We start from the raw sequence: 25,320 nt of genomic DNA on the forward strand, positions 1-25,320 counted from the left end.
CAGCTCTAACACCTTTATCGTGACTTGGCTTAATGCTGGAGAGTTGGTGACTTCAGCATCCTTTAATTTCTGTAACACTTTTCTATAGCTGTGTAAAAGAATGTGGTTTTAAAGACACTTGACTTACAGAGACAGTAGTTTGTTTATTGCTGTGGAAATTGTGCCATTTGATATTTAAAGCACATCAGTTTGTCAAGAACTTCTTTGTGCTATATGAGTAGCTAATCTCATTTGATTCAGTACACTCTCCATAGCTATTGCATGTCTGCTCTTGTCCATAAGCAGATCATGGCTGCAGTGATGACATACATGAGTGACTCAGTGGGAAAGGCTGGCTGTGCCCCCCTTGCAAGGAGGCCTGCCTGTTTCTGCACACAGCGGAATTATTACAGAGCAGATATCACAGACAAGGTCCTTTTATTGTGAAAAGTGATTTATCTTTTTTTAAAATCATAAAGCAGGTCTACATGTTATATAAATATTGTGAAAGTACTTGACTTCAGAACTTTACATTGTGATGATGTGACAGATTCTTTAAAAATCGCTTTTCTAGGGCTTTGCAAAAAAAAAAAAAAAAAATCCATGGACAAAAGCATGCATAACAGAAGAAGCTATAACATACCTGGGACCCTACCTCATTTCCCTTATTTTATGTCTCCTCCCTCTGCCATCCTTGATTGAACCGGAAGTTCTTTGCGTGCGCCATCTTTACGACCATCCCAAAGCTCTTATTTGTGCTCAGAGGATAGAGGAGGGATATCGGAGGAGCCATGAGCGAGGATGCATGAGAGCATCCTATGCAGAAGTCTTTTACCAGTCGACTTGCCCCCTTACTAGACATCGGTTAATGAATGGATGCTTCAGCTGATTGGAATGATTTTATACATCTCATCATCGATGTTGTTTCATACCGAAGTGAAGACCGATTAAACTCAAGCATGTAACTCCATGCATCCCCGGTGGGCGGGACTTAAACACAAGGAAACGATGCAAGTGAGGGAAACAAGGATGCAAATAAGGGAATTGAGAAAGGCCTCTCGTCTGCAGTTCGATTCAAGTTCTTTTTATAAAGGCCATCTATGGGGAAAATGTTTTTGCCCACTGGGGGATTTTTCGTTGCAATACCGCAAGTATCCACTGGAAAACAAATTGGATGCGAGGCTAAGCAATGTATCAAATTCTGTAATACATCCATGAGAGACTCCAAGACCACAGATTTCATTTATCCTTTATTTCTTTCTTGAGGACTCATTGAGGGCAACCCCTCATTTACAATGATGTCGAGAGTACAGAGAGAACACAATGAAGAACAAACAGCACAGACAAAACACTTGGAAAAACATGAAAGACAGTTGCAGTGAAAGGCAGAGTTATTGTTTATCATTGTTTTCAACTGGCCCATAGTTATAATTGTGGTGAGTTTGAGTGAATGTTGTAAGATGTTCCTGGTAGATGCAGCAGAAAAACTGAAAGCAGTTTTTCCAAATTCAGTATTTGTCCGGGGAACATTGAGCATTAAGCAATCACTAGAGCATGTTGGATAAATACTATGTGACCAGTTTAATAAAGTGCTGAGGTATGGTGGCATGTTGCTATATCAAGACATTATAAATGGGTGGTTGAAGCCTGACCCCCCAACATATAGTATGTGGTCTGAAAAAATAAAGGAAATATATCAAATGGAATAAATAACATACTCCTTAAGACTTCAAAAACATATATTCACTAAAATGGGTATGGGTATACTGATATAATTTTATTTATTTTATTCCATTTTAATTTATATTTTTCTTTGTCATTATAGTCTCTGTATTTTTTAATGTACCATAAGTGTTACCATGTGTATAAAACAGCAGATATGTTTAATATGATTCTGTACACGATTGTGAATGAAACTTAAATAAAAACTAAGTTTAAAAAAAAAAAAAAAAAAGACATTATGAATGAAAAGGAACCAGTGCATGTCTCGTCTCATAGATAAAGGTGCCCATCCCACCCGCCCCATTGTCTGTATTTTTACAATGTTGAATATCATACCATCCGGATTTCTAAATACGCTGGTAGACTGTAATATGGTGATACTGCCCAAAGCAAGGTAAAGTTCGTAAACACCAGTAAATAAGCACTGTTGCCTTTTAATTTGCTAGTGACTGTCTACTTTAAAAGTTGTACCTGGCTTTAATGACTGCATGTGTTTATTGGCCTTCTAAAGAGTCCCTGCTGTTCAGTCTGTTCAGTCCACAAACAGATTTATTTAATAGTTTGTTGCTTAACACACGCCGACAGTTTTGCTGTTAAATGAGCAGAGAAAGATGGTCTGAAGCAGCGGAGGTCCTCACTGTGGCGGTTTGTTTGCAGCCTTTGGCGGTGGCGAGTAATGTACTTTTGATGTGTGTCTCTGATGTGTATGAGTCAGTCTGTGTGCCAGTTTCTGATCTGCAGCGCTGGTAGATTCATGCATTCCTCTCAACTTTCTCACTTCCGTCTTGTGATGTTGGCTCATCTGAAACCCTGAGCAAGCACATAATGAGAAGAGAGAGTACCCTTATTTTTCTCCTGCAGGCAGTCCATCCAAAGGCCTCTGACAGGATGCTTTCATTTGTTGCTCCCCGTGTGCAGCAGCAGCAGCAGCATCTTAAGAATAAACGTGGTACAAAAGCAAAGTGGACTTTGCATAGAAAACCTCAACATAATGTTATGAATAACCCACTCAAAAGGAAGGAAAAAAAAAAGCTGTCACTTTGTGCGCCCCTGCCCCCACACCTTTCACACATGCACAGAAAACCCCCCCAGGCTGAAATTTGAGAAAACATCTACAGAAGAGGCCGATGAGATCAGAATCTGCTGGAGATTTTCTCCTTTGACAGCAGCTCAACAATCATTTGATTGTCCTGCTTTATTACAAAAATTATGATCAAATCATAAAAACATTGTGACAGTTTTATTATCGCGTGTTAAACCAGGCAGGCATGAGATCCTCATGTGGCCGCCCACATGTCAGTGGACACACAGAGCAGGGGGTGTTGCCACAGATGGCAGATCAGCATGCTACAAATTCAGCTTTTGCATAAAAGTGTTGCCGTGCTGCCTCCGCACCAAACCTCCATCATCACGTGGTGTTAGAGCTGTCACGTAGACCTTTTCCTTCTGTTTAACCCCTCTGTATTCTGTAATAAAGTAGGTCTAAATATAAAAAAATAAGACAGAAAATATCTTGTATCTCAAGAAAATATCTCAAAATATATATGCATGTATTATGATCTTTATGGTTACGTATCATGATACAGGGATAACGATTCAATGTGTTATGACATATTGTGAGACGGTGTTGCGTTTTTTATGTTATTTTAGGAAAACTATCAAGAACACACCACCATATGCATAAATAGCTTTTTTTTAATGCAATCAGCACTGTAGAATCTGCATTTGCACTGAGCACAATTTTTCTCCTATGAATATTTTCATGTAACTATTAATTAAAATCGATAGTGTCAAAATTTTTTATACTGCATTAGTCAAGTTTGTCAAGATTTTCTTACACCCCTACTTACAGTAAAATCTGTTGATTACCAGGCCAACTTGGGAGAATTTGCTCCAGAAATATAACGCTTTATATTGTATATACAGTGATTAATATTATTATTATTTATGTGTTAATTTAATTTTGTTTACATTTTTTTCAAATTTATTATATTTGATTTATTATTTTTAATTTATTTATTTTTCCAGCAACATTTTTTTTATTTAAATGTTAACATCCAAATTAGATTAAATTATTATTTGCGCTTTAAATGCCTGGCATGGTGTAAACCTTTTTTGAGCCCTCAACAAGGGATTTATTCTGACCTTTCAGGTCTGATCTGTGGAGGTTTTTCTTAATGAAATGCTTCACCACAGAGGCTTAGATGTGTAAAGGTGATATTTATATGAATCCATTTAAATATAAAAATATAAAATTAATATTTATATGTTTTACTGGTTATTTCCAGTCCAGTTTCCTTCCTAAAAATAAAAATGCACCTCATAGAAATAAATACAAAATAAGCAACATTCTCAGTCTTCATTGAAATATTTTTGACTAACTGAAAAAAAATCGAGGTAAAATATATGTGTGATATTCTTGTAGAATAATATTCATTATAGATTAATCTTTGAGTTGGAGCCAATCTGCATATTATTATATCTTAAGTAATCATTTGGTCTATGAAATGTCAAAAATAGTGAAAAAAATGCCCATTTGTCAGTCCAAAACCCTAAAACCTCAAATTAGTCTAATAAAAAGTAAGAAAAATACATATTTGACAGGCTGAAAACAGCATTTTCTGCCATTTTCCCATGAAAAATAATAACGAATGGTCTATTACAATAGTCCTGCATTAAATCCTGCCTTGATTGTTGACTCTATGACCGTTTTGGAGGTATAGTTTACATAAATGGTGTAAATAAGCCGCAGACTGAACGTATATATTATGCATGTGCGTGACAAATGGACTTCACCACGTATAGGCCCTATTGATTAACTCGGTGGCCTGCTCTGTAGTCACATTCATGTCTGCACACACAGCAGGCCCACACATGTTGTCACACATTTATTGACCCCTTCATGTGGCGGAGTCGATTAAAACCACACGAATGCACCCGGTGTGTTGACCCCACCAACTGCAGATGTTAAAGCACAGATTAACATGCGTCTCTGCCACTGTGAGCTGTTTCCTGCCATCGTTGTTGAGATGTTGCACCTTCATAAAACAGTTCGTGTAAACAAAACTTTCATATCCAGCTCTGGTATGTGTGCAGCTACTGTACCCTCTGGAAAATGACGAATCAAACAGGGAAATAAGTCTTTGAAAGAGCAGGAAGTGAGCGCTCGCTGCACCGAGCAGTGGTTGTTTTATTGCCTCTGATCCTTTGGGAATAAAGCAATATCAGAGCACTTATGTTGGTAAACACAGGCATGCTGTCTGGACTTTACTGAATATTTGTTGTGTGATTTCAAGGGTATTGCATTTCAGATTCCTCCACCCTTAACTTTGTGCCGTCACCTCCCGTAACTTATTCCTTATTGAAATGACTTCTTTGTTTCTGTAAAGATAAAGAACTCATCACGTGACGAGTGGATGCTTTCATGGTAATTACAGCCCCCCACTGTGACACTGGTTCACTTGGCTGTGGTTTTCCCCCTAGATTTAATTGTTGCTTAAAGGGACACACACACACCTCCGTATGATCTCGTCATGTGGTTTTTCCCACTGAGGTGAATGACCATATTCCTTTAAAGAGAAAAGCCCTGACCCTGCAGAGCATCATGATGGATGGAATGGCTCAGTAGCGATGTTGGTCATGTGCCACAACTCTGTTAATAATGTATATATAAATGCATTAAATATTCTGGAAAGGAATTATACACAGCATTTTCCTCACTGTTCTAAAAATCAGCATGTTAAACTGCTGATGTTAGCGTTTAGCTCAAAGTGCAGCCTCATAGAGCTGCAAACATGGAAGCAAAGTCTTTAGTTTAGTTTGAATCGGCAAAAGTACCTGTTAGGTAGTCTTATTTTTGCCAACTTTTAATTTTGCGAACTTTTCTAGTAGAGGTGGGAATCACCAGAGGCCCCAGGATACGATTTTATCCCGATATTTAAGTCACGATACGATATTATTGCGCATTTAAGCATTTTGCGAGTTTTGCGATTGAATATATTGTAATTTAACTGTTTAACTGCATTTTGTGTCCACAAAATTAAATTCAAACAAAAATTGTTTCGTCAAATAAGAGAAAATTCTCAGTTCTGAATTGAGAGGCAGCCATGTATGTAAAGAGGAGGCTTGTGGGAACCAAAGAGCCTATTTTTATTGAGATCGCATGATATCAGAGGTCACATGACCGCTTTGAAAATCACCATGAAACAGCAAAAAATAGCACAGCTTCCAGACACGATATTCTGACATGGTGTCTACAGATTCCTTAGATTTTCTGGTTTCATATGATACCAGTATATCCAGGATATTCCTAAAAGTGACTAAACTTAGAAGTGGCTAAACTTACTACTTTAGCCTGTTCTGAATTACTTGATGACATGAAAAGCTCCCTTTATTCTAAAATAAATAATAAAGACTTCTCTTTAACCCAAATCCTTCTGATATGGGCAATTAGCTAACGGGGATTTTATATTTCTGAATATTGACTTTATTGCATCAAGACATAATCTTTCAAGGTAGAGTTGGAATGCATCTAAGAATCGGTTTTTCTCCTTCTGTGGTATTGAAAAATGATAAATGAGAACCATTCTGATTTGTGATAGCTGCACAGCATTTCTGTGTCTGAAATATGTACTCTTTTTCACCTTTACCACCCTTTACTTCTAGAAGTCCATACATGAATTTATGTGGAGAAAAAAGCTGTTATTATTAAAATAAGATAAGATAAGATAAGATAAGACTTTATTTATCCCACAGTGGGGAAATGTAGTCACAGCAGCTCAAGACACAGACACATAGATATAGAATAAAGAATATAAACAATAAGATATATACATATTCTATACACATATACATACATTTCTGTTATTTGGCATTTATTATTAATATATATTTTTTGTTTTTGTTTCCTGAGAGTACTTTGCTATTTTGCAGATATTGCACATTGGAGAAAATATATTTTATCATGTTAAATAATTTGTTGTACGTAGTAGTATGAACATCAATTAATAAATGTATTTAAATAAATGAAGAGATAGTATGTAGAAAGTACACAGTATAGTATAAGTGGTATATGAGATATATATAATAGAGGAAAACATACAGAAAGCCTAATGTGGTCAGATGTAAACCGATAAACCAGTGAATTTATAATAATAATAGTAATATTTTAGTACTCAAGTCTCCATCATTGCAGTATTTTGGCTGTTTATTAAGGCAATTTCATCAAGAAACATACCAATTCCATAGTTTTGTGAATTCCTAATGCACTGCTCCACAGTTACCCCCTTTGACCTCATGTGCTCATTGAGGGGATGAGCTGGCCGTATGTCGTGGCCCCCAGCTGTAGGCATGATGCATAGCTGACTCCCATGATGCCCTGCCCCAGATGTCACCCAGAATGTCCCCTGTGACATGTCAGCTGCAGTGGATTAGGAGCAAGTCGTGGTCATCTTGCACTGAGGAAATCCTCCGTCAGAACGAGGGTATAAGAGGAAATACTGTTCTTTTTTATTTCAGAAAGTGTTCTACTTTTACTTTTCTAGTTTGCCCTTCTTGCCGCGTCTTGTTCGATCGTGTTTGCGTCTCCCACGGCTCTCAGCGTTCTTGTGGGTTTGAAGTTTCAGGGTTTGAAGTCTGATCACATTCATGCATGACCAACACCACCACTATTGCCATGCATTTGTATGCAGGCTGGCGAACAGAGAAGTGCAATGGTCCTAATGGTCTCACAGTCTACTGAGCTTCTACTCTCAGTCAGGGCTTGTGAAACGAGCTCACAGAGACTGTGTCGAATCTGAAACTAGATGTCTGCTTTTTAGATCAAATGATTCTGATAACTTGTGATACATTTTTCCTGAGTGAAAAGACATAAACGTGAGCTGGAGTGAGTCAGTTGTGTTCTTACAGGAGGCAGCAGGGAGCCTTGTAGAGAACCTGAAGTGAATCAGAGGAAGTGTTGCACAATAGGAAGTGGGTTTTTTTGTGTGCGACTATTTGTTCCATGATTTATAAAAAAAACCTCTGCAATTAGCCCATGTTTCACAGGAAAGGTAGGACACAAGAACAGCCCTGTTATTGCATACTTAACCTGATCTCTGCACTCTTTCTACCAACCTTCCCCTTTTTGTGTGATTTTTATGGTGTCATTTAGTTGAACAGGGAAGTTAACCCTCCTATTATGTACATTTCTCAGGACTTTGACCCAGGTCATGTTTAATTATCCAGATATGTCAGAAACCAAAAATCTATTCATTTATTTATTTTTTATTAATAACTCCATTACTAACCATTTCAATCCATATTTAGTGCAATGGTGTTCTCTACCTCAAACAGATCATGGTTCAATGAGGATAATTCACTTGTTTTTGATTTAAAATGCATGTTAAAACTTTTTTAAATGTACATTAGAAAGACCTACATGTAAAATACAATGGTTTTACATGACATACATTTTTTTTAAGTTATTTTAAATTTTGTCTTTTTATGAAAAAATACTTTTAACTATATATATATTTTTTTTAATTTTTAAACTTTGAAATGGGTCAATTTGACCCGCAACATAACAGGCAGGAGGGTTAACATGACAGTTATTACATGTTTTGCTTTTAGATATGACCAGTATGTGTGGATAGAATCAAGTATAATTTCTTCCACTGATAATGAACAAAAGAAAGCAGTCTTTCAGGTACTTGGAACTTATCTGCAGGAGGCATGTTTCTAATAGACCCTGATATTGCCTTTTGTCAGTTCCTACATTGTTAAACATTTAAGCATTAGTTTTGATGTTTTGTTACTTGTTTCAGAGGCTGACCTCTGGTGGAGGACTGTGACCCGGGGCCACCTGCCAGGCCGGGCCTCCCTGCTCCTGACTGACAGTCACACAGCTCCACTGCTGGTAAGACCTCATACCAAGTTAGACTTCTAACATTGGAGCTTGTTTTCAAAAGGCTGGGTTAGTGCAGCAACCAATGGTTCAGCAGATCAACAGAAATTACACACGACCAAATACTTTTCTCGAATCCACACATGGGCTCGTCAATATTTTTTTTAAAGACGGACTGAATAGAAAAAAAAAAAGTGAAGCTGTCCTTTCGTTCCCACTTTTCCAAGTCTGTAAGCTGAATGTCTGTATCATATTCGTTAATGCAAAGTTTGACCGTTAAACTATTTTCATACCACGCTTTCATTTTCCACCATTTCCATATCTGCTGCTATTTATTTACATGTCTATGTATATCTATTAAAGAACACGACTCATATCTGATCCTTATTTGAATTTACAGTTGTGTTTGGAAAAACTTGTTTTTGAGAATATCAAGCCAATAAACTCCACGCCTGCATATCTCCCATTGGTGTCATAGTGCGCGCTAAAGGACGTCGAATGAATAGAGGCTGTTCTCTTAAATGGCAGTTAAGGCAGTGCTTTCTTTCTTTCCACTAGTGCTGTTTTCCATGCAAATGTGGGCTCAATATAGGTAGGTGGGAAAACCGTGTAGCTGTTGGTGGAAATATCAATTAATATGTCCCTTTGCACCTTGTATACATTTGCTCCAGAGCTCAGAAAATGCAGCACCAGCAGTTTTCAGACTGACTAGAAAAATGGAAACAAGTCACATGTTTAACTTGGAGACCATGGGCTTCAGTTTGGCTGAGACGTTACATACATTTCTCTCTATGGACAGTTTCCCAGTTGGCATGAAATCAAACTTTGCCAGAACTGCCCCTCCTCTGTCTCCTAAACTCTTTCACTCTGAAGATAAAATAAGTGGAACTGGACCATTAATTTAAAAATTCTAAATAATAAAATAAAACCTGTAGAAATCCTATCAGTTTTAAGACAGTTATCTGCGGTATAACAGTTATAATGCAGTGTTATAATTATAATTTATTTTACAAATGTATATATATATATATATAGTATAATATATGCATTAAGTACATACGTTCCCACAAGTTTTTAGAAAATGGGGGGTTGAAATGCTACAAATAATTTGAGCTATTTATATTTTTACAACCTCTCTTGTCCTCTCCTCTCTCCTCTGTGTAAACAGCCTTCAGTCACAGTTTCACTGAATTTTTGTCATGTGAGTGTTAGTCTCAGCTGAGTCATTCATGGCTTCCCAGATTTGCTGATGAGTGCAGCATTTAATGTTTTTTTAAAGGGTCTGGCTAGTGCAATAGCACATAAAATCTATACTTTAAGTTCTATATGCCTCATTTAAATTTCCTTACATTTTGCATTTGTCACACATGATCCTTATAAGGTTCGTCAGAAAGTTAAAAAAATTGACTAATGCCTGTTTTTACAGCTTCTGGCTATTATAAATGGGGTAATTTTGCAGATTTAACAAAAAAAAAAATCTTTATTTTTATTTATATTTTAACAGAAAACCTGCTGTTTTGAACCCATCAGCGGGTTCGAGGGTCCAGAAGGTCAAAGCCTCTAGCTTTGGGTTGTTGTGTCGAAACAAAAGAAGCACATTCACTGACCTAGATAAAATTCTCATATTATTGCCCATTAAAACTGAATGGAAATAATCAACTTATCTGAGGTTTAAACATAAATCAAAACGTCCAGTTAAGTAGCTTTGGAGCACAGATACAAAGAAGACATGTCATTATGTAAGAACGCCTGTGGTGCACCTATGCCTATTATAGGCTTAATGTGCCGTGCTGTGGGTGTATGTGTAATGCTTGCTCAGGAAATGAAGTGCATTGTGGGCCATAAAAAGGAGTTGAGTAATGTAGGTGCTCCCAGCTTCCTGTCCCCCTCAAGGCCAGAGTGTTTATGTAGCTACAGGGCGAAGGGTCATTGCTCACACGACAACCTGGCAGCTCCGACGGGAGGCTCGCCACTTCTTGTTCCAAGATGTTCTACATGTTTTTTCTTTGATTTAATAGCTGGTTGTCGTGTGGTATTGACATTTAGTGGTTTTAGCCCAGCGTATTTGTAGTTTTAGTGCACGTTTTTATTTCTCTACGCATGGTTTTACTCTTGTTTCCTGCCCACATTTCCCTTCACAGAAAGAGGAACTGTTTTTCTCAGGTTGTCTGGCTTCACCTCCCATCATTTCTCCCGTTTGCATGTCTGCCCATCCCTGTTGTATTTTCCTCCCGTGTCTCCTTGGAGATTGTTACCATGACACAGAGCTATCATTCGATTGGCTGAGCTCTGGTGCTGGAATGCTGTGCCGTTTTGACAGCTAAGCCTCAGGTGGTTCATATATAGGATCACTAAGTCAGTGTATCCCCATGAGAGGTCTCTGGTCTCCGTGTGTGTGTGTGTGTGTGTGTGTGTGTGTGTGTGTGTGTGTGTGTGTGTGTGTGTGTGTGTGTATGTGTAGGCTAATGCAAAGCTGCTGTGGTGCCCTAGTAAGATTCAAATCCATTCACCAAAATAGCCTGAATGTTAAGCTATTTTAGTTAGCACGCAGTACACAACCCTGTGGTGGTACAGGGGAGCAGCAGACATGTTGCATTATAAATGTCGAATGGAGCAGGCCGAGTTTTGTGTGAATACATGCAGGATGGATTAGCCTCGCTAAGCCAGGGGGAGGTGTGGTACAGCAGCCTGAGGTGAAGCTTTTCTTGGCTCTCCTGTTGCTAGGATCATTACTGGGTAAATACTGCCCCCAGCTGGTAAAGCCCGGTACTGTCATAACTCTGTAGATGATAGCATGTGCAGAGAATATATGTATATTTGCAAGATTTATACCTCTAAAATAAGGGGTTGTACCAACCGATTTCTTTGTCCATTTAAAAAAAAAACATATTTGCAAATATGTTGTTAAACCCATCACAAAAAGCTACTTATTTAATCAATTTATCTATTTAAAAGGTCAAAATAATGTGGAAATATCAGTTGCTCCGCTCCTGACTCAGCATATGGGAGACGCTTTGGCCCCTGTCGACCTCTCCCTCTGAACAGGTAATTTGAGATGATCTGTCTGAGTGGCTGTAATATGTAGAGTGGCTTGTTATATCAGCTAAAAGCTCCCAGCTTCTCCTCGGTTATCTATTATTAATGCCACCGGAGGGCTGACACTGTATAACTTCCTGCCCGGGTTCCCTGAAGGAGCAGGTCTGGCCGCTGTCATTCCTCTGCAGACATACGTGCTCTAAAGCCTTTATGTCTGGCAGATTGCTACCAAACATGGCATTTAACATTTAGCTTGCACAAATGTTATTTTAACTGCATTAGTTTTTACTTGAAATAGCTGCATCTGAACACTGGATGGTGCTCTTACGTCAGGCAGAAATCATAATCACAATTATTTTGGATGATATTGAGAAGATTCTAACACTTATTTAACATGATTGATTGGTTATTTATTGAACTATTTAAAAAAAAAAAGTATTTTAGCAGTTTTCTTAAGCTTTAAATATAATTGAAAAAAATATGAAAAATGATAATAAATAAAATAGATCATATTTAAATATATATTTATATTTTGATTAAAAAAATATAAAAATGTCAAATAAAAGTAAATAATACTTTAATAAATTAGAAACTATGTTATAATGTTAGTGCACTTTACAACCTACTGAAAACTACTAAACATGAATATTCAATATTTTAAAAATAAACCACTGAAAACAATAACACACACTATATTTAGCATATTCCAGTCAGCAACTTGACAAGAGATTATTACCAAGATTATTAAGACAAGACAAAACAAGAGCATTATTGGGAAATGGAATGCAGATAATCATTTTTTATCTTGAATTATGTGGTTTTCAAAATCTCTAAAAGCCAAAATAAAATATATTCAAAATTTCACACATATTTCAATATATTGCTTAGTCTTAGGCATCAGGACTGCCTTCCGTCACAAGAAACTGATGTCCCCTTGAGTCAGAAATTAATTTTTGTTGCTGCAAATCCTACAAAATTCTGCGAAAAGTGATGCTTTTCTACAGAGACATTTTAGTGTAACCTCTGTCTTTTGCATTTGCAATTTTTAGCAGAAGCTTCCCTAAGCTGGCATTTGGTGGCAAAAGGTTTGGGAGTGGCCTTCCCTAATATTCACTCCTTGGGTGCAGCACTGTTTGTATCCTCCAGATGGCACTCCTCTCTTACTGAATGAAAGCTTCTGGTGCTCTTCAATCTGACACTCATCATCCATCCAAAAACCCTCCACTGTGCCCCACCCAAAATCCTGTTAGGGTAATACTGTGCAAAAAAAATAAATAATGAAGATGATGCACAACTGTATTTCTTCAATTTAAATCAGGCTTTAATTTGTCTCAACTACTTATGTAAGTCCTCTGAATGCTCATCCTTAAATCTCACTCTGTAAACATCATAGTGAGATTTGAGGATGCAGTGACGTCGGTGAGTCACTCAGAAGGTCAGTCGAGTAATGATGGTTTCGGGGCTTTTTTAGCAGAAGAATTGGAGATCTGTGTTTGAATGGGTTATGGAGGCAGCTGCCCCGAGGGAGGTGCCGCATAGGCCGGCGACAGTGAGTCAATATGCCCCCCTTAATGATTTCCTAACACATCCAAAGAAGGAGTCGGAGGACTCTCAAGGGCAGGGTGGGGAGGGCTTCCTTCTGAGGCAGATGTTCAGCGGATGGAGCAGAGAATCAAAGTGGTACATTTGAAGTGGAGTTCATACAAACACCATGGACTGGTTTTACAGCTCTTTAGGACTCTTTAGATGTGTCTGCCACAAAATATTCCCCATTTGGATATGGAGCTTCACTTGAGATGATCATATAAAGCCCCTGTGGTGCTGGTGTAAAAAGTCTTCTTGGTGCCTTTTCTTCTCATATAAATGCAGTGATCTGAAATTAACATCAGTCCGGGCTGTCAGCATCTCTCTGTGTGTTTTGATGGTATAAAGTGTTGTATTGCTGTGACTGAAGAGCGGCGCTAAGAGCCTCTTCATAGAGCTCCATTTCAATAGAGCCAGCGTTTTTTAGCTGACTCTTGTGTATGTGCCTGTTGCCATGGTTTCCAACTTTCATCAGGTGCCGTCCAAAGAAGAGGGGCTAAGCCGAGGATGAGGCGCTCCCACTTTCATCCTGCTCTGATCTGCGTCTCTGCCGGACAAACTGCCGGTTTCATGTGTTCGCTTCCATTGGCGCTGATTGGGTTCAACGCGGCTACAGCGATTTGATGCAGGAGTTGTATTTATGGAGGGAATATTTTTAGCCTTGTGGTTGCAGGAGTAAGATGAAACAGCTGATACTGGATGTCACCTCGTGTATCGCCGTCAGTTGTAATGATCCAGTCATCCTGTGAGGTTTGTTTTGATTTGCCAGTATCTGGGTGAGGGGGGCATTAGCTGATGTTTGCAACAATACAGAGGCGTGGCTACGAGGTAATCAAGTTCACCCCCATAAACAAACAACCCCCCCCACCCCTTATTTCCTCATTGCCATGTGCCCCCTAAGCCATTTTTAGTCAGCTGTGTAGGATTGGCAGGAGATGGTCTGGGGGTGAGGAGAGTTGGGGATGGGAGGAGGAGGAGGAGCAGGGGCGGAGGAGGGGGGGACGCATGCCAGCCCCATTTGGGAAGTGCTCCCCCATTTTCTGCCTGTCGAATCGGGCCAGTGTCAGTGAGCTCCGGCGGGTCCAGGTCTGGCCGAGTGGGCTAATGCGATGTGGCGTGTCACCCGGGGAATCTAGGTCAAGTTTAAAGCTGCCTAGCTCTGCCCGCCTCTGCTGCAGTGTGACGCTCCACAATCCCTCCCCTTCCACGCACGCAGTCATATTCAGCACACGTCTGTTCCCACATATTTTATTTTTTTATTCTAAATATCACAAAAATGAGATATGCATTTTCCTTCATAGACATTCCATAAAAATCTCAAACATAAACACACATACACCCTGCTGCCTCTCCCCACCCCACCCCCCTCCTCCACACCCCAGGCGAGCTCTCAGCCTCTCCACGGCGGAGCCCACGTGACGCTGTGTCTGCGCCCGTGTGGGGAGGGGAGGGCGTTGTTTTTCTTCCATAGTAAAGCAGCAGGGCACGTGGATCCTCATGCTGCAGCCGAGTAGTGGAATGTCAGCACTATCCCTCCCTTGCATTAGCCAGCCATCAGCCCCCGAGCCCTGAGGTTTTTGTAGGACGTTGCCGCAGTGCTCGGTTTCAGCTGTGCCCTGCTTCTCCGTGTGCTTATTAAAGGGGAGGCACAGAGCTGGGAGACGTTAAAAGGCAGTGCCATCCAGAGGTCAGGCTGCTGCATGGGCGTGGCACTGTTTTGGTGTCTTTACCAAAATAAGCTGCAACCTCTTTGCACCATCTGCAAATATTTGGGATGCTGACTTTTTTTGTTGTTGATAGTATTGATCCATTTTTATAATTTAATGTAAATGTATCCTTACAATCAGCTGCAATTAAAATGTAATAATTTGTTCATATTCATTACTTTATGATTTGATTTTGCGTTATATTTTCATTTAAAAAATTAACAATGTGAATTTGCTGAGCTGCACAGAAAAAAAACATTCTAATCACATTAAATCACTAAGTGCTCAGTAGTGGAATTAAATATTTCTCCATCGTCTCCAGTTGACTTCATTCCCCGACTAATCCGCTGTTTTTGGCGCATTACCTCATCTGTATTAATATATTCATGTGCTTTCAAGTCTTACTACTACTGTACTCGCTCCTCACCCGGAGCTCGCTTCCGATTGGCTGCTGCAATGTTTTCAATGGCACCAAATTTTTTTTGCCTCCATGGATACAGTGAGCTGTTGGGTAGATCAGCTCAGCCAATAGGAGAGCTGCGCGGGCTCCTGCTTGTCAGATTCTGCCCCTGGCCTTAGAAGCAGCCCTCCCTCCCTCGCTGCGAGCACGCGATGGCTCAGTGGGGGGGTTCAAAACAACAACAAGGCTGTCGCCGGGCTCTCTGTGGTGCCCCGGACATGCCAGCACTACTGGGTGCTACTACAGCACTGAGGGAGGGGGGCTTCAATTCCTCAATCTGTCTCTCTGATACAGTATCTGTGTACTCTTAGCCAGCACTTCATCCTCTCACTTCTCTTACTACGCTATCACTAAGCAACCAGTTACTCACTTTCTAACACACATTGTTTTGAATTTATCTTTAAAGTGAGGGCTGTCATCATAAGAAGTCCACATAAGCTGCAAAGTTATGCCAGTTTATATAATCTATGAATGATTCTCAGGGTGAAATTTGAACGGAAGATATAAAAAGCTGCAAAATGCACAAATTTAATCAGCTCTTTTTCTGGTACACTTGAAGATTCTCTGCCGGACTTTGAAATGCCGCCACGCAAATCCCCGTCCTTAAAATGACCTCATTTCAAGCTGCACAGGGGAACAGCGCCGGGCCTACAGTACGAGGCTGCCAGTGCCCGCGTTGAAGCGCTGCAGAGCCCTGGAAGCTCTGCCAGCCGGCCGGCCGGCCGGTCGGGCGGGCAGTGGGTCGAGTGAGCGGCTGAAAGATGGCAGTAGAGGACCAGAGGAGGCGTGACATGATGGGCAGTGCCCACATCATCCAGCAGGGTCAGTGACAGCTCTCATCCCTTCTGAGGCTGCATCAGGTGCTGCTTCTCGACAGCCAGTGAGGTGCCAGCGCTGGCACAGTCAGACATTCAGGTCACATTAGTGGAGGGTAAGAAGACGAGGCTGGACAAGGCAGGTGGGTCTTTGCAGGTGGTCACTGGGTGGAATGAGTGACTAACAGGCTGCTTTCGAAGTAAATAAATGTAAAAACACAACAATAACAGACAAACGGATGAATAAAAACATTTAAATTTTTGGGAAAATTTTAATATTTTTTAACAACTTTTTTCCAAGTTTTATCAATATTGGGGGGCTGGATGGGAGCTCAACATGTTCTATATATTGAGCTGTTTACATTTTTACAACCTCTCTTGTCCTCTCCTCTCTCCTCTGTGTAAACAGCCTGCAGTCAGCATTCAGCCAAAATTTCACTGAATTTTTGTCATGTGACTGTTGCTCTCAGCCAAATCATTTATGGCATACCAGTTGCACTGAGTAGCACAGAATTTAATGTTTTTTTACAGGATCTGGTTAGTGCAGGCAACATCTTAAATGGGAAATGTATCACAAAAAATCACTAAATATTACTATTTTAAAGTTATATTTGGGTTTTTTTCTGATGCAAGCTGTTTAAGGACAGTTGGAAATTTAGTAATCTGATAATAATTACTGTTCTTACAGTTCCTGGCTGATGAATGGAGACACTTTTTTTTTTAACCACATAATTGAAGTTAAAAAATGGGTGCAACTACATAAACTTATTTTTATTGTTAATTGAACTGCTGATTCACTTTTGAATTCATCAATTAGTAATTTAGTCTAGAAAATGTCCTTCACAATTTCACAGACTCTAAGGTTGCATCTTTAAATGTCTTGTTACAGTAGTGTTCAATATAATAGCAGTCCAATTTGACTAACCAGATTAATCCAGGGTTTTAGTATATTTTTTATTGCTACATGGCAAACAAGGTACCAGTAGGTGCAGTAGATTCTCAGAAAACCAACAAGACCCAGCATTCCTGATATAAAAAAAAATAGCAGTGTGGCATTCAATCAGTGAGGTCATCAATTTTGTGAAAAAACAGGTGTGAATCAGGTGGCCTCTATTTAAGAATGAAGCCAGCACTTGTTGAACATGCATTTCTCTTTGAAAGCCTGAGGAGAATGGGTCGTTCAAGACATTGTTCAGAAGAACAGCGTACTTTGATTAAAAAGTTGATTGGAGAGGGGAAAACTTTTAAAGAGGTGCAAACAATTATAGGCTGTTCAGCTAAAATGATCTCCAATGCTTTAAAATGGAGAGCCAAACCAGAGACGCGTGGCAGAAAACGGAAGACAACCATCAAAATGGATGGAAGAATAAGCAGAATGGCAAAGGCTCAGCCAATGATCAGCTCCAGGATGATCAGAGACAGTCTGGAGTTACCTGTAAGTGCTGTGACAGTTAGAAGACGTCTGTGTGAAGCTAATCTATTTACAAGAATCCCCCGCAAAGTCCCTCTGTTAAACAAAAGGCATGTGCAGAAGAGGTTACAATTAGCCAAAGAACACATCAACTGGCCTAAAGAGAAATGCAGGAACATTTTGTGGACTGATGACAGTAAAATTGTTCTTTTTGGGTCCAAGGGCCGCAGACAGTTTGTGAGACTACCCCCAAGCTCTGGATTCAAGCCACAGTGAAGACAGTGAAGCATGGTGGTGCAACATCATGATATGGGCATGTTTCTCCTACTATGGTGTTGGGCCTATTTATCTCATACCAGGGATCATGGATCAGTTTGCATATGTCAAAATATTTGAAGAGGTCATGTTGCCTTATGCTGAAGAGGACATGCCCTTGAAATGGGTCTTTCAACAAGACAGTGACCCCAAACACACTGGAAAACCAGCAAAGTCTTGGTTCCAAACCAACAACATTGATGTCATGGAGTGGACCTTAATCCAATTGAGAACTTGTGGGGTGACATCAAAATGCTGTTTCTGAAGCAAAACCAAGAAATGTAAATGAATTGTGGAATGTTGTTAGATAATCTTGGAGTGGAATAACAGCTGAAAGGTGCCACAAGTTGGTTGACTCCATGTCACACAGATGTGAATCAGTTATAAAAAACTGTGGTCATACAACTAAATATTAGTTTAGTGATTCACAGGATTGCTTAATCATAGAAACAAAAAAGTTTGTACAAAATAGTTTTGTGTTTGTAAAGTCAACGGCAGACACTGCTATTTTTTTGAACACACCCCTTTCAACTAATTGCCCAATTGCACAGCCTTAAGAGCTGCATATCATGAATGCTGGGTCTTGTTGGTTTTCTGAGAATCTACTGCACCTACTGGTACCTTGTTTGCCATTTAGCAATAAAAAATATAATAAAAACCTGGATTAATCTGGTTAGTCACATTGGACTGCTATTATATTGAACACTACTGTATGGCCGAGCAACACTCAGAAACCTGAAGATATTTAGTTAAATTCCATGAAAGACAAAATAATCCAGCAAATATTCGTATTAAATGAGCGGAAACCAGAATTTTGGCTTTATAAAAAGACTAATCAGCTCAGAAGTCTGACTGAAGGAAATTAAACAGTCTGTGCTGTGAAACAGAGTGAACCTGAGGAAGCATTAACATGTCGAAGGCGTTGCTTGCTCCTCTAACATCTATTAATAGACTGTGTCGATCGAGTACCTGGTTACAAGGAAGGTAGTTTTATAAAATCTTTGAACTCAAACAGGCATGTAAAATTTTGCTATTCATCACAAATATTTTCTCTGTTAGAGTGAGGACATGACCCACTGCGAAGCTTTTCAAGATGCAAGACATGTCACCCCCCACCCCCCTCCCAGCGGTGCATCTCATGCATTTTAAAGCCTAACCCTCTGCTGGTGACTGCTGAGTGTGTACTTTGCTCTGTCGCACCACCTCCCTGTCTCCCAGCATTACCTGTGTTGGCATGATTTACCCTGTCACCACCAGCCCCTCACTCAGTCACTTTGGCTCCTCACCTGTCACTCATCCGGGATGACATCTGCCTGCCTAAGTTTAACTTTGTCATTTTTCTGCGTCGACCGTCCTTCCGGGCCTCTCCGAGTACATCCTGCCCGTCTCCGCTCTGTCACCGGGGGTTAAATCTGTCTGCGTTGATGGAGCCTGACGCTGTTTCTCTCTACAAACGGCCACAGATCTGTGACGTGTCATATGTCTGTTGACCTTTCTGAGAGCGAGCGACTCCGTGCTTTCGAGGAGTAGGAGGAACACCTTTCATTGCACACATACAGTAGATGTTGGTATCAGCAGGGAAGCTATGGATGCGTCAGTCAAGTCACAGTATGAAGCTCAGACACCCCACGCCTCCTCTCCTCCTCCGTCATCATCCTCTTCTGGAACCTACAATTCACCTTAAGTCAGTCTCATTTACAACAAGTATAAAGTACAGGTGCATCTCAATACATTAGAATATGATGGAAAAGTCCATTTCCACTAGTTCAAGTCAAATAGCCCGAACAAGTATTGAGTCATATAGATGGACATACTTTTCAGAGGCCAACATTTACATATTAAACATACTTTTAAAAATGTGTCTTTTGTAATATTCTTTTTTTTTTTTTTGAGAGACTGAATTTAGGCCTTCATTAAATGTAAGTCGTAATCATTATAATTAGAATAAATTAATTAAATTAAGACATGAAATGTTTCATTCTGTGTGTAATGGATCTATATAATGTGTTATTTCCACTTTTTGAATTGAATTACTGACATAAATAAACTATTCTATGATATTCAAAATTTTTGAGATGCACCTGTACAGTAATGCATCTCAGTTGTTTTTCCACTAGAAGTAAATGTGAAGCAGAACAATGATGAAATCTGCTTTTAAAAAGTGTGAAAGTTTGACAGGGAAGATGCTGTGCTGTTGTTTAAGTGCAAAGCAGTCCAGGCTCTCTTTTGGTTTTGTTGCAGGATCATATCTTCTTCTAACACACTCTCCTATCCTTATCTAGTGAATCAGCACCATATTGACTGTTTTGTCAATCTATAGATTGCATTTGTCAAGCTTAAGAAGCAAAAACTGGTTGGTTTCAGCCGCTCTCATGTAAAGATGTTTCTTTTCTCTGTTAAATATTGTAAAATGTAATATATTTTGATTTTGCACGGTTAGTCAGACGAAATGATTGAAAACATCATTTTGGGCTTGAAACATTTTTCTGATTTTCCTTTTTTCATTCTGGATTAAAAAAAAAGAAACTATTATCGATAAAATATTTTTTTTAAATTTTAGATTAAGGTGGCAATTTGATTTTCTCAATTTAGAGGGCTTTTTAAAAAAAACTTTATTCTCGAGTCAAGTCAATTTTATTTATATAGCCACATCACAGATTTGCATCAAGAGATCTTGTCAAAAACACAATGCAACACAAACAGAGAGGACATTCATGCAAGGACAAAATGGGACACAAATCATAAATGTAATAACTGCAAAATTGCTAAAGTGGTGGTTTAAAAACTATGCTTTGTCCATGAAATGTTGGATAATAATGAAAAATTGCACAAAGTTGCATCAAAGAACAAGAAACTGTATTTTGCCATCACATTGCAGAAAAGAAAAGCAGCACATTTCTCACATTTTTGAAGCAAAAATCTTAGAATGTTTCTCCATTTTTGCTTTAAAAGGGAATTAAAATGGTCAATAATTTGTCAAAATACCATTTCGACTGAATAATCAATTATTAGTTGCAGTCATGCTCTGTATTTCTCAAGAATGAAATGTTGTCCATCATATTCATTATGATATAATAAGCACAACTGTACAGACGCCCTGTGCTGTTACAGTAAATCTAAGTCACTGTGCCACACAAGCTTACGTTACTGCAACATGTTAAATATTGATGTTGTGTTTCAGCGGCTGTGACAGAGACACTGGATTGCACTTCATGATTCTGCAGACATAATAAATTCTAATCCACACACAAACAACAAACTGTTTCTGCATGACGGCTTCATTTCTATAAAAGTTTAATTGGATGTGTCCTGTTATGTGCAACAAACAACCATTTACTTTAGGTGTAGATGTGATTATATTTGAGTCCCCTGCGGTGGCTCGTGAACTGGATTACTTTGCATACAACTGCCTGTAAATGCCCACAAATGCTGGGGAGAAAGTTATCTAAGCAGAAAAACCATAAACTGGGGTTTTTTTTTGGGGAGGGGGGGACTTTTTTTGCTTTGACATCTGGTTTAGCAAGAGCCAGAGCGCAGGAAACACACACACACATGGGAGGGAGGTCCAAGGGGAGCAGTGGGCACATCTGGGGCACCACCGAGTTCACGCAGGCACCAGAGCAGTGAAGCAGAGCGGGAGTGAGGTGTCATGGATACAGCGGTGTGTTTCACCAGCTGCTCACTTTACCGCTGCATTTACTGACTCCTCTCTCTTCTCCTCAACAGGTATCGTAACATGGGGAACCTACTGAAAGTTTTGACCTGCACAGATCTGGAACAGGAGCCCAATTTTTTCCTCGATTTTGAAAGTGAGTCTCTTTTTCAAGCAATTGCTCCCCCCTCTCCAGATATCGATCACATGAATATCTTACCATAACATTATCAACCCTGAAACTCTTCAGTCTTTTCACCCCCCTCCCACCACACTTATCTTTTACACTGTGTTCTTCCCAGCGGCAAGAGAATCAAAAATCTACCAGCAGAGCTTGTGCACTTTTCCATCAACCTGCCTGTGCTGGAATGTGTGCAGAATATCAATCAGAGCAGCACAGTTGCAGCAGAGCCCCCTCCTCAAATATAAAGCAGTGAAGTTCAGCTGCTGCGTAGCCTAAGGCCCCTCAACACGGCTTGATCCTGAACTGTAGTGTTCTCACACTTGGCAAACCCAGAGACTCAGTCATACCTTTAGAGACAACAATGCCTCACACAGCTCACACTGTTTCTAGGTGAATTTTATAATAAAAGAACATCACAATTATATATCCCAAGAAATATCGTTTATTGCTAAAAAGTGTAAAGTTTTCTCTAAATTTGCTTCATTTTATTTGCATTTTTACAATGATTTAAAAAATAAATAAAAATCAGACCTTAGGGAGGCTCACAGAAAATATATAACTGATGATTTTTAAATGAATAATTCATAATCAATTACAATGCAAAATAAACAATACAATATAAAGCCAAGAGACTATACTGTAGCTGCAGATATGAGCTGTGTTTTAGGTACTTCTTCTGCAGGGGAGCAAGAGTTTACAGTCATCACACTTGGCAAGGTGTTCTCGCTTCAGGTGGTGGAAAAGGTTCATAGTGTTCTTCATTGCCACTTCACTCAACAACAAAAAAATATTCTCAACCATCTCTGCACCCAGAGTAGTTGCTGGAAGAGTGTGCATAACCCTTTTTTCATTTGTCTTCTCTTATCTTGCTCCATTTTTCCTCCTCTCAGCCAGGAAAGTGGGTGGCGTCAAAACTAAACTGTAAGCGCTGTAAAAGATGAGATTATTTCAGTGAACTTTCATTTGCATAATTAAAAGTTGCATATTAGATCATATATAGAGGGTTTGATAGAGTTCCTAGAGCTGCCTTTTATTGTAAATTGAGCCTAGTTTGAATATGGATAAAAAATAAGTAGCAATAAAATTCTCCCCATTGTCCTCTGCAGACGCCCAGCCCACAGATGCAGAGCGAGAGGTGTGGGAGCAGGTGGACGTGGTGCTGAAGGACGCTAAGGGGATCCTGGATGAGCTGCAGGCGTACAAAGGAGCGGGGCAGGAGATCAGAGAGGTACACCTGATACAAATATCCACCTCCGACTGACAGGATTAGAGCTGCTGCACAGTTTGGACAGACTGCTGTGCAGAAAAGGCATGAAAGGGATGCTGCATTAGTTTATAGTGGGACTTTAGGGGCCTTTTTTTGTTGTTGAGTTCATTAGCATAGTAGATGCGGCCTGTAACTGGATCTCAAGTCAAGTCAAGTCAAAGTTTATTTATAGAGCACATTTAAAAACAACCTCAGTTGACTAAAGTGCTGTACAGTTATTAAAATAGAATAAAATCATACACAAATAGTTAAAAACAATAAAAACCATAAAATACTAAAAAACAGTAAAACAATAAAATAGTAATAAAAACTCAATCCAAAAACAGATAGAAAAGAAAAATAAAAGGGTAAAAAAGTAAAAGAAAGCCAAGGATTCTTGCCAAGTTGGGACTTGGCAAGACTGAACGCCAAGGATCTGATCTAGTTCTTATAATTTCATCAGCTCTGTGTTCAGTTATTTCTTTATTGCATGTGTTGATATGCAACATCGCCCTCTAAATGTAGTGTATATTGTGTAAGTGGATTTTTCTTGGTAAAAGAAAAAAAAACTATTACAAGAGATTGAGTTCTTGCGTCAGTCTGTTTATAACCCCTGGTCTACAAATGAAGCCTGACACCAGAGACATTTAACACTGCATTTCCAAATGCAGAAGTATAACCATCACATGTTTTTGGTTCCACACAGACCAAGAGTGAACAACAGTGGTTTTGTTAACAACAGGGTGCTGTCAAACGCCTCAAAAATCTGCAGATTATTAAACTTTCATGGCGAGCTCAGGAGGGTGAACATTTGTTTCCATCTCCTTTATCTGGAAGAGATGGAGACTACTCCTATCATCAGACTTCTAGAAAAGCGTATAAAGGGCATTGTAGGTAAAAACAAATTAAAAAAACAAGCCGAGGGAGGTGAAATATCCAGAGGAAAAACTACTAATTTCTGAGGTTAAAGTCGTACATTTAAAAAAACAACAACATGGATATTCTGAGAATAAATTGTTAAATCTATTTTTAAAATTATGGGGAAAACATCTTTAACATTCTCTGAGATTAAAAAGTCAAGAAAAACTCAGTAATTCTCAGAGATTTAAGTCAGATACTGCCACAAATACAGTGAATTCTTATCAGAACTAGCACCTACATTAGACACAATGTTACTCTCAACTGTAACACAGGTGATATATTGTCGAAGTATATAACTGAATATATTTTTCTATACCAATTGTGTCAAAACACTTGTTGTGCTAATCCTTGCACGTGGGAGTGAAGCACGGGTGAACTATCTTATCATGTCAAACAGACTATTTATTGAATGAATTACCTAAAAAAGTGGGGTTAATATTATAGATAGTATATTAGATATTATGGAGGTAATGAAATTAAATGACCTGAACATCTACAGTCATGGCAAAAAATTTTAGACCATTGTTTCCTCCAATTTCTTGTTCGTTTTAATGCCTGGTACAACTAAAGGTACATTTATAAACAAATATAATGATAACAACAAAATTAGCTCATAAGAGTTTAATTTAAAAGCTGATATCTAGACATTTTCCATGGTTTTATTGATAATGATTTTGGTTATTACCAAGAAAACCATGGAAAATGGCTAGATATTAGCTTTTTGCTGTTATCATGTACCAGGCATTAAAACGAACAAGAAATTTATGAAAACAATGGTCTAATAATTTTTTTCCATGACTGTATATCAAGATCCTTACCACACACAGTTCTGGTCGCCTAAATTGTATCTCAAACTGTACAAACTTAAATTTGCAGTAAGATTCTTTTTTTGTGTTTGTGTTTCCAGGCGATCCAGAATCCAAACGATGAGGCGTTACAGGAGCAGGCGTGGGCGGCTGTGGTCCCTCTGGTGGGAAGACTGAAGAAGTTCTACCAGTTCTCCCAGAGACTAGGTATGTTCTACTTCTCCAGGAACATTCATCACATAGCCCAGGAAAAGTTTCATGAGTGATTCTCAGCTCAGTGTGCAATAATTTGAGCTGTCAACAACTTTAGTGCCGTTTATCATTTTAAACACAGATGAGAAACCGTAAGGACGAAAGCAGACGTCCTTCATGTAAAAGGTCTTTTAAAGCTCCGCTGCATAGACACAACCTTCATACATGACCTTAATTGTTTGCATGTGCATCTGCAGTATTGACTGCTGAGCTGTAAAAGTCAACAGACATGCGACACACACACACAACATGCACCCCAGCCTTATACAAACATGCCTTGAAACCCCCACAGTCGTGCATTTCTCAACATGCTGCTGCTTGCGTTGCACTGTGCACTGACCTCTGTGT

General features: G+C 39.2%; 1 protein-coding gene across 1 annotated transcript in view; it reads left to right on the forward strand.

Moving 5' to 3' along the window:
* The window catches only part of fam49bb (family with sequence similarity 49 member Bb), a 47,123-nt gene that overhangs the window by 5,410 nt on the left and 16,393 nt on the right, over positions 1-25,320 (forward strand). The window contains exons 2-5 of the mRNA XM_059326962.1: positions 8,505-8,596; positions 21,638-21,720; positions 22,854-22,975; positions 24,822-24,927. Coding sequence (XP_059182945.1) covers positions 21,648-21,720; positions 22,854-22,975; positions 24,822-24,927 — 301 coding nt within the window. The 5' untranslated portion in view covers positions 8,505-8,596; positions 21,638-21,647. The remainder of the gene's footprint in view (positions 1-8,504; positions 8,597-21,637; positions 21,721-22,853; positions 22,976-24,821; positions 24,928-25,320) is intronic.

The sequence above is a fragment of the Centropristis striata genome, chromosome 23 (assembly GCF_030273125.1).
Source record: "Centropristis striata isolate RG_2023a ecotype Rhode Island chromosome 23, C.striata_1.0, whole genome shotgun sequence".
Taxonomy (NCBI): Eukaryota; Metazoa; Chordata; class Actinopteri; order Perciformes; family Serranidae; genus Centropristis; species Centropristis striata.